Consider the following 11,074-nt stretch of genomic DNA (forward strand, 5'->3'; position numbering starts at 1 on the left):
ACAGCACATCATAATAGGTTTTAGCTTGTGAGGACCTGGTTTCCAGTGTATATTCATATATTTTTCTGTGCCTTTCAATGGCAAGTTGCAAGAGGCAGAATTAGGGATGTTTACTAAAACTGGAACCTCCCAAACGGACTGTTCTTAAATTTTTATTTATTGATTGATTTTTAGAGAGGGAGAGGGAGAGAGAGAAACAAAAAAATTTTCCACTTAATTATGCATTCATTGGTTGCCTCTTACATGTGCCCTGACTGGGGACACAACTGATTGCTCTTAAAGGAATAAAGAGCACTATGGCAAATAAAATTTAGAGAAAGGAGTTCACTTACATGGTGAGCAGAAATGTGAATTGTTAACATCTAGTATGATTACGAACATATATACCTTTTTGGTTGTTGTTGGTTAATCCTCAACCAAGAATATTTTTTCCCATTGATCTTTAGAGAGAGTGGAAGGGAGGGAGGAAGGAGGGGAAAGTGTAACATAGCAGCCTGAGACTCTACCCTTCGGCCTGCTGGCGAGGTTGGTTGGTCCTCGGCTGGTGTCTGTCCGTTTCCCACACTGATATCAAACTTTCCCTAAATGGCAGTGGTTTAATGTGCTTCAACTGCTTGCTCAAACAACAAGGTCTATGCTGAATGCCTGAGTCTCTATGGGAGTCTTGGGATTGTGGTACATGCTAGGCAAGCGGTGCCTACATGAACAGTCCCCAACAAAACTCTCGGCACTGAGGCCCAATAAGCTTCCTGGACGATACCACTGGGCACATGTCACAACTCACTGGGCGGGACTCAGCATATTCCGAGGGTCTCCACGGGGAGAGGACTCATGGAAGGTGGCTCCTGGTTTCCTCTGGACCTCACCCCATGCGCCTTTTCCCTTCGCTGACCGGCTTTGCATCCTTTGGGGTAATACATTTTACTCACGAGCACAACTATATACTGAGTCCTGGGGGTCCTTTCAGTGAATCACTGAGACTGGGCGTGGTCTTGCAGATCCTGGACACGGGAGGTAGGTGAAGTTGTGGGCGCAGAAAGGAGTAAATATTGTAGAAAAAGAGAAAGGTGCGTCGATAAAATCGCCACATGAGCTCTGATCTCATTTCTATTCTGGCATCTCTGCTTGGATACATGCACAGAAAGACATCGCAAAGGATGGTGACCACGATGTTCGTGGTGTTACCTTGGGATGGTGGGATTTTAGGTGGTTTCTCTCAGTTCCCTGATACTTTCCTGTGTGGTTTGAACTTGTTTTTACAGTGAGCCATACTTTAATTAGATAATCAGAAAAAAAGATAAAGCTATTTTTTTTCATGAAAAAGGAAATAAAAACTGATGGTTGCAGATTCTTGTTTAAAAATAGCATCTTTGATGCTGTCTCTTTTAACTTTCCATTAAATCCTTACAAAAATAGAGAGAAAGTGAAAACATCCCGTGGGAAGTTCGGTGGCTGATAGCCTATTCCCAGAAGCTGACAGAAATTTCCACTAATTTTATGACTTGAGGAGTTGTTTAAAGAACACAATCAGTAAATTGTACAAGTCAAGCCCCAGACTGGTCTTGCCTGAGGCCTGGGAGGAAGCTCCCTGCTCCTATTGCACTGCCTTCTGGTTAGGAATCTGCCAGATCTGCATCCCACGAGGACTGGGGAAGCTTGCCCTCCAGGGCATTGGTGGTGGTTTCTGTGACAGCTGTCCCTTTTCTTTTAGAATCTCTCCTCTGGGTAGAAATTCTAATTTCTCATCAGAAAGGAAGCAGAGGTGCTGTAGAGAGGACATTCAAAGGAAGAATCCTCATAGGTGTGTATACTGAATTATAATTTTTTTCAGGGTTCTTTTAATTGGTTTTAGAAAGAGGAAGGGAGAGAGAAACATTGATGTGAGAAGGAAACATCGATCAGTTGCCTTCCACATGCATCCCGACGAGGGCTTGAACCTATAACTGGGTATGTGCCCTGACTGGGAATCCAACCCATGACCCTTTTGGTGTATGGGACAATGTTCTAACCAACTGAGCCACCCGGGCAGGGCTGGAATTACAATATTTATGTAAGGCTTGGCTGTGGGGTGGGAGGGAGAGGAGTGGGTTCTATTTATGGCTAGCAGATCTGTAATAGACTCAAGTCTGTGGGACACTGACAATTTGGTTTAAGAAGAGGATTCTACCAGCTACCACACGACAGAAAGTTCAGGGGACGGCGACTCTTCGGTGTATTATCCATACTGGGACAGTTTCGAGAGCGAAGGGGTACTGCTAAGAGTTACAGCAGACAACAGTCATAAACCAGGACTGTCCCAAGCAAACTGAGAGGGACAGTAGATCAGTACAAGTCTACTGGAGTTGTTTAAAGAACACAATCAGTAGATCGTACAAGTCAAGTAGATCAGTAGATCGAACCACGGTTATGCTGGTTCAGGTGCACCCTAAGCTAAGTCAACTTCTCGGACAGGTATAAAGAAGAAAAACATCCTGCAAAACAACAACAAAAGCATCACTGGAAAATACTGAAGAACTGTTATATAAAAATAATGCACCATAGCAGACAGAAAACAGAGACCCAAACCTGATGTACTAGCAGTAAACTGGGAGAGAAAACAGAACTGAGTAAAAGCAATAGAAAAACACACACCAATTAACAGAAGGAAACTGTTTCAGGATTCAACGGAATTTAGTATTTCACCCCAAGTTCTTCTGAATTCTAGGCAAAACAAATGAAAGTGACCAACACTTAGGAACTAGGAAGAGAAAACGTCCGTTATTTGCCCATGATAGAATCATTTTCCCAGGAAAACTAACAGAATCAGCAAATATAAGTCAAGAAAGGTTTCATCGAGATACAGGTCCACCAATAAAAGCCAATATTATTTCTCTGTGTCAACTCTGCCATGTAGAAAAATACAATAAAAAATTCACCGCAGTAACAGAAACAATAAAATATCTAGAACGAACCAGGAATTCATAAGGAGTCTCTAAGTCAAAGGTGATACTCTCAAAATGATTATTGTAAAAAATGTTAATCCTTTCAAATTTCAATGCAGTCCTAGGAAAAAGTATTGTTGAATTTAATGAACACGATAAACACACATTAAAATGTATACTGCAGAATAAAAGTCTATATACAGGTTAACTGACTTTAATAAAGAAGAGTAGAGAAGATGGACTTATCCTACCATCCACTAAGACATGCTATAATAAAAACTGAGTGGCATTAATGCCCAAACAGGCAGATATAAAAACAGAACAGAGCACTCAGAAACAGAATATACATATTTACCATATAATAAAATCAGTGGGTAAAGGACAGGTCGTTTAGTAGATGGTGTTGAGAAAACCTGCTCACCATACGGAAGAAAATGAAACTGGGTTTCTATCTAAAACCACACACAGGTGAATTATAAACGATTAAAGACCTACATGTGAAAGGCAAAGGTACACAGTTTACAGAAGAAAATATAGGACAGTATCTTTGTGACCTGGAAACAGGGAAAGCTCTCTCTCTCTTTTAAAAAATATATTCCTATTGATTTCAGAGAAGAAGGGAGAGGGAGGGAGAGAGATAGAAACATCACCGATGAGAGAGAATCATGGATCAGCCACCTCTCGTACGCCCCCTAGTGCAGATCGAGCTTGTGACCAAGGCATGTGTCCTTAACGGGAATCAAACCTGGGACCCTTTGGTCCGCAGGCTGATGCTCTATCCACTGAGCCAAACCGGCTAGGGCTGGGGATAGCCCTCTTAAACAAAATTCCAAAGCACAAAATATAAGATGAAATCCTGAAGAATTTGATTATGTCAAAATTAAGGATTCTGTTCCACAAAGCATATTATAAAAACATCAGAATGCATATAGAATAAGAGGATATATTTACAATGTCTAAAGTGAATATAAGATTTATGTATAAAATATTCATAAAATTCCTGATAATCAACAAGAAAATGATACCAACTCCAGTAGACAAAGGGACAAAGGATATGAACAAGCAGTTTATAGAAAACCCAAAAAGCAAACGAGTATTCAATAAGGTGCTCAAATGCAATGGTCAATGGAGAAATGAAAAGTGCAACAGCAAGTTATCATACCACCTACCAGTCTGGCAAAATGTATAGGCAGCTGGATGATACTGTAAGGATGTGGGCACACAGCGACCCCCATGTACAGCAGACTGGCAGAGGCATTTTGGAGAGGAACCTGGCACGCCTTATATCAATTAGATCTGCACCTACCCAATGACCTAGGCCCTTTTCTCCAGGTATATATGCCGGGGACATTCTCCCAGAGACACAGGATTTCTTTTTCTGTACACATAGAGTATTTTACACTAAAAGGGTTCATATGGAAGGTCTGCAAATAGGTGTAAGGAAATGAAAAGAAATACATGAATGAGTGAATGAAATGAGAAGGGAGCCCTGTAAGGTCAATGGGGATGGGTACCAGGATCTGAAGAGCAGCCTGATGCCAACATTGCACACCTCAGTCACTGCGGGTGGTGGGTAATGAAGGGTGAAGGAGGTTGTTTCAAACATCTGGGCAAAACTTTTGAATGACAAAATAAAATAAAAAAAGTTCCTCATGCAGTTCAGCTGAGGGAAACACCTCAGTTAACAGAAGAGACAAAAACAGGCTGTTTCAGGCATCTCTCCAACTTTAAATACCAGACGACAAAATGTCTCCAGCATTTTGAGGATAAAATAATTTGGAGCTAAGACAGCCAAATAAGTTTTCCTTGTGTGAAAGGTAACAGAAAGCACTCTAAGGTATGTGTAGATACCAAAAAATATACCATCACAAACATTTCTTGAATCTAAGAACAGGTTCCACAGATATCTGAGAAGGTACCAGCAAGGCCTCCTCCGTGTCTGTAAAATGTCCAATTACCTTTTGGAGAAAGAGGACGATCCGCAGGAGCATCTGGGCGCGGAGCTCCTCCAAGGTGAACAGCGTGCGGGGAGTGCGGATGAAAATCTTGGTCTTCCCGTAAGCCACGTCTTCCTGAAAGCCACACTGTTCGATCAGTTTCTTCACAGCCTCTTTGTCTGAAGGGAGGTCGTGGTTGGGCCAGGTGAATTCCGAGATCATCTTGTACCTGGTGAACCAAGAACAGGGCACGGATGAAGGGAGGAAAATCACGTGGTCTCAACAGATGCAGTAAAACCATTCCGTAAAATTCAAGATGTTCCACAGAAATGAAAAAAAAAGAAAGAAAAGAAAACAAAAACTTCTTTGGAAATTTGGAATAGAAGTAAATGTCATAGCCTGATAAGAGATGTGGGGAAAAACCTCCACTAAGATCCAACACTCCTTCATGATAACACCCCTTCCTAACGCAGGGATAGAAGGGGCCTTCCTGAATTTAATAAAGGCGCTGCGCCAAGAACTTCCAGCCGATATCATTTGTAAAGAGGCAACATTGGAAGCATTCTCTCTACAGACAGAAATAAGACAGGGTTGCCGCTATCACAGGTTTTCTCACCAGCACAGTGAGACTAATAAACAAACAGGTAAGTGATTGGGGAAAGTGCACAACGGACATTAATTATGCACAATATACTTGCTTCAGAGGAAACCAAGCAGATGAACTATTATCACGGAAAGAAAACTAAGCATTCTGCATATAAGATGAACAGACAAAAATCAACTGTGCTCCTATGTGCAAGTGGCCAACACTTCTGGGCCCCGTGGGCCTCTCACAGGGCAGCTCCCTACACACCAACTTCACGACACAGGATGTGAGTGTCAGCAAGATGGAAGGCACAGAGTCACAGCCCTTTGCAGCCTAATCCCACAAGTGACATCCCATCGTGTTTCCCATATTGCATTTTGCTAGCAGCAGATCACCAGGCACAGGCCACCCTAGAGGGAAGGGGACTAGACAGGGTGAATTCCAGGAGGTGGGGAACTTGGGACCAGCTTAGAAGGCTGCTTACTCCAGGGCTCCCCCTGACCCAGGTGCAAACTTGTTCAATACATGGAGTCAAATTTAGTCATGTTCACACTCTGCATCCGAATTTTAAGTCACAGCGAGAAAGACTTTGCCCACTCTCATTAGTCTGTGGGTATCAGGAAGGCAGGGACTGTGTTTTGTTCCCCACTATATACACACACACACACACACACACACACACACTATGTTGCCTGCCATCTGATGAGGAAATAGATTTGTTGAGTGAAACAAACAAACAAACAAAAACACCCAGAAGGAAATACATCTAAAAGCTTACTCACTTGCCAGAGAGGGACAGAAATAGAAACTCAATGAAAGAATTCTACTATGAAGAGAGAGGTAACATTACACAACATTATGTGGAAAAAGGAAACAAAATCAGAAACCTTACGAATCCTATATAATAAAAGGCTAATATGCAAATCAAACGAATTGCGGACCGATGGGTCTATGACGCACACTGACCACCATGGGGCAGATGCTCAACACAGGAGCTGCCCCCTGGTGGTCAGTGCAGTCCCACAGGGAGAGCCCCGCTCAGCCAAAAGCTGGGCTCACAGCTGGCGAATGCAGCGGCAGTGGCGGGAGCCTTTCTCAACTCCTTGGCAGTGCTAAGGACCCTTTGGGGGGTGTCCACCTGCAGCTTCCTCAACTCTATTGTTCATTCACCAGATAGTCAGATGCTCACGCACGGTCCCACATGGGGAAGCCTAGGACTCCATAATTCTGTGTGCTAGCAGGTTTCTTTGTTGAGACCATTCTCACCTGTGCAGAAACTTCTCGTACGCCTGGCGGAAGGCAAATCCTGCCCGACGCACCCTCACGTTTTCCAATAGTCCAAGGTATTCAACCTGATGCCGGCAGCGCTCATCATCAAATACCTGCGGGGATTTCTTGTCATTGGGTTTGATGCAACGTACATAGTAAGGTTCCTAAAGAAATGAATCAGCAAATGGTGAGTTTCAAAAAAACCACAGGCCAACGGCACTAACAAGCTAGTCTAATTTTAAAGAGTGAAATGATTCAGAGCTGAACTATGACGGACTGCCTACTTCTGATTCACTTTTATTGCTATGGCAGCCTTTTGGGACCCTGACCCAATGTGAGAGGGGGTAACCCCTGACCTCCTCCTTTTCAAGCCCTAGCGTCTGTGTCTGTCTCACTAGCCCCATGAGGTTGTTGGAACCACTACTCAAATCCCATCCACTTGCTCGGCAGTTGGCAAATTCCCCCCAGAGAAAGGAGGTCTCAAACCTGGGCTCATCTCCATGGCTTCCAGCCCAGGAGTTCTCCACTATCTTATCTCTCCAGTGTCTTTAAGCAGAGGTTTTGCATATTTTATTTGAGTTTCCTACATGTCCCCAGCATGGATGTGAGTTTAAATTACCTAGTCTGTGATTACTAAAGTAGAAGCCCTAATGTCCTCATTTCATACATCAGATGCCCAGAGACAACACCAGAACAAGACCACTTTAAACTAAATTGCTGGCCTGAACTTTCTCAGGCTACCCAGGTAGTAAGAATGTGGACTGCAAACCTCATAAAAGCTACCTTATGATAAATTCTCAAGGGATGTTCACCTATCCCCTCCTGGCTCACTACAATTTCCCTTTCAGATAATGAAGGATTGTTTCTAGTTCACTCTAGATGTAACTCTTAGAGGAGGCAGACTGTCCCCTGGAGACCCATACGTGTGTGCGTGTGCATGTGCGTGTGCATGTATTATCTCTTATTAGACATCCCAGTTGGGGCAGGGTCAGGGCTTCACTTCCAGGACCTGGTTTGAATTACTACATTCAAAGTTTACCTCCTTCAACAAATCCCCACGGGGTGAAAGGCAGCTTCAGTGCTGCGACTGTTTTTCCTTTTATTCAGTTAACTTCTGCCTTGACATGGCCCCTGGCCTGCATATTCCTTGCTTTCTTGTTAGTTCATGGCTGCATTCAAGAAGTTGGTTTTTATAACTTACCTCACATTTCAGTTGCCTTTAGTGGGCAGTATTACTCACATGTATTTTGGAGACCTTTATGTTTATGTTCCCCGGTGAAACTGACCTCTAATTCTACTTTCTAATATTAACCTGTACTAAGGCAATGCACATCTCGTAAAATGAGTCAGGTAGTGGCCTCTCTTCTTCCCATTCTCCAAACCAGCTTATATACGATAGGGATTATTGGCGCCTCTAAAGTTTGCATAATTTATCTGTAAAACCACCTGGGCCTGATGTTCTTGACAGAATTCGGGGAAGGCAGACTTCTGATTAGTGATTTAGAATACTTAAGATTACTGATTTATTCAGGTTTTCTATTTCTTCTTAAGTTAATTTTGGTAATTTACTTTTCTAGAAAAATATCTTATAAATTAATTGGCATAAAATTGTTCATAATATTCTAATGCTTTTTTAAAATACGTTTTTTAAAAAATATGTTTTTATTAATTTTAGAGAAAGAGAGGAAGGGAGAGAGAGAAACATTCGTGAGAAAGAAACATCAATGGGCTGCCTCCTGCACATCCACCCCTGGGGATTGAGCCCACAATCCGGGCATGTGCCCTGACCGGGAATTGAACTGGCAACCTCTTGGTGCACAGGGCAACGCTCAACCAAATGGGCCAACATCGGCGAGGGCTCTGATGCTTTAAAAACCTCTATAATATATGAAATTGTATCCTTTTCTCATTCATAATATTGTGTTTTTAAAAATCAGTTTTATTCAAGGTCTATTTGATCAAATTTCTTATCTTCCTATTACTTTGAATTTTTGCCATTAAAAATATTATTTTTTTACTTCTTTCTTCAGATTTTATTTGGAGTTTCTTTTCTGGCTTCCTGAGAACTTAGCTCATTAACTTTCAAGCTTCCCTCTTTTTTAAACAGGCATAACAAGTGGACCTCTTTTGCAGTTTCCAACAAATTTTGACAAACTCTTGGTCATATGGTTCCAGATATTTTGTAATTTTCATTGTTATTTCCTCTTCAACTGAGTTAAGAGAACATTTGTTAAGTCCTTAAGCACATTACATTTTTTTAATGCTGATTTTTATTTTACTTGCTATGAGGATGGAGTATATATCTGTACATACGTTTCTTAAATAGTTAAGACTTCCTTTGTGATCTTGCATGTGGTCAATTCTTGTAAATGTTCCACTTATACTTGAAAGGAATATATATTTCCTATGCCCTGGGTACAGAGTTCTTTTGATCTATTAGATAAAAGTTTAAATCTCGTTTACAAAGCTTCTGCATTTAAAAAAAAATAGATTTATTATTGTCTATTGATTTTTCGAGAAAGAGGGGAAGGGAGAGAGAAAGAAACATCGATTTGTTGTTCCACTTATTTATGCATTCATTGGTTGATTCTATGTGCCCTGACCAGGGATCGAACCTGCAACCTTGGTGCATCAGGGGACACTGTAACCAACTGAGCTACCCAGCCAGGACAAAGCTTCTGCCTTCTTACTAAGGTTTTGTCCCAGCTCCCATGTCTATCAGTTTGGGGTAGATTTGGTTTGAAATCTCCCGCTAGGACTGTGTACTTGTGCATTTTTCCTCTAAAAAATGTCAGGTTCCTTTGCTTTATAGAGTTCATGCATAATCATGGCTATGTTATTTGGCACCTAGTTCAAAGTGACTTTACTGTCTTGCATACCTTCATTTTATTATCAGTCTCTTTATCTGTGTTAATACTTGTTTATCTTTTCAATATATTTTATTGATTTTTTTACAGAGAAGAAGGGAGAGGGATAGAGTTAGAAACATCGATCAGCTGCCTCCTGCACACTCCCTACTGGGGTTGTGCCCGCAACCAAGGTACATGCCCTTGACCGGAATCGAACCTGGGACCCTTGAGTCCGCAGGCTAACGCTCTATCCACTAGCCAAACCGGTTAGGGCAATACTTGTTTTTCTTAAATTCCATGTTCTCTCACATTAATATTGCTTTTAACCGGTTTTTTTTTTAAATCTACCTCTATGTTTATAATATTCATGCAGAGTGTTAATTAGGTATTTTCACCTATCTACTCTGTTTAGTCTATTTACATTCCTGGTGAGTACCAACTATATAGATTTATTTCTATCACACTATTTTGTATTTTCTAAATGTAATTCACATGTTCCCGTTTCTGCCCGGCCATCTTCCTGCCTTCTATTGTCTATATTCTTTTGCTTATCCCTGCTCTCTCCCTCATCCCCCATCTCCATAAACATCCAGATTGGGAAGCTGTAGCAGACTGTTAGGGTAGTTGCCTACCTCACATCCAGTATCTTTCTCCTACTTTGAAACAGAATAGTTATTTTTAGCTGGGTGTACTGCTGACTAGAATAAAAATGCACTTCCCAAGCTCCCCTGTCAACGAGGTACAGCAAGTGAGATGTAGCTGAAGGGCTGTGGCAGACTTCCGGGAAGTCTCTTTATTCTTTATTTTTAAATATATTTTTATTGATTAATATATTTTTATTGATTTAATATATTTTTATTTTTTCAGAGGAAGGGAGAGAGAGAGAGAGAGAAACATCAATAATGAGACAGAATCATTGATCAGCTGACTCCTGCAAGCTCCACACTGGGATAGAGGCCGCAACCCGGGCCTGTACCCTGAATCAGGAATCGAACTGTGACCTCTTGGTTCATAGATCGACGCTCAACCACTGAGCCACGCCAGCTGTGCAGGAAATCTCTTTAAAAGGGAGGTAGCTTGCAGTACATCCATCCTGGGCCAGGAGGATACATGATAAGTGCAAGGATGGTGGCGCAGAAAGACAGAGGAACCTGGGTCTCAGATCACCTTAGAGCTGCCGTACCAGTCCCGGGTACCATCTCCTATACTTCATTTACAGGAGAGAGAACAAATGTCTCTCAAGGCTAAGCTATGAACTGGGGTCTCTCTCTTTTTTTTCCTCAAATATATTTTATTGATTTTTTACAGAGAGGAAGGGAGAGGGTTAGAGAGTTAGAAACATCGATGAGAGAGAAACATCGATCAGCTGCCTCCTGCACACCTCCTACTGGGGATGTGCCCGCAACCCAGACACATGCCCTTGACTGGAATCGAACCTGGGACCCTTCATTCCACAGGCTGATGCTCTATCCACTGAGCCAAACCAGCCAGGGCTAAATGGGGACTCTTAAA

At 42.0% G+C, this 11,074-nt stretch overlaps 1 protein-coding gene across 1 annotated transcript in view; it reads right to left on the reverse strand.

Annotated features, from left to right (window-relative positions):
* The window catches only part of MYO1D (myosin ID), a 178,913-nt gene that overhangs the window by 128,709 nt on the left and 39,130 nt on the right, over positions 1 to 11,074 (reverse strand). Inside the window, exons 15-16 of the mRNA XM_015564134.1 lie at positions 6,711 to 6,877; positions 4,880 to 5,087 (exon numbers count right to left, since the gene is read on the reverse strand). Of these exons, the coding sequence (XP_015419620.1) occupies positions 4,880 to 5,087; positions 6,711 to 6,877 (375 nt within the window). The remainder of the gene's footprint in view (positions 1 to 4,879; positions 5,088 to 6,710; positions 6,878 to 11,074) is intronic.

The sequence above is a fragment of the Myotis davidii genome, unplaced genomic scaffold (genome assembly GCF_000327345.1).
Source record: "Myotis davidii unplaced genomic scaffold, ASM32734v1 scaffold699, whole genome shotgun sequence".
NCBI classification, from domain to species: domain Eukaryota; kingdom Metazoa; phylum Chordata; class Mammalia; order Chiroptera; family Vespertilionidae; genus Myotis; species Myotis davidii.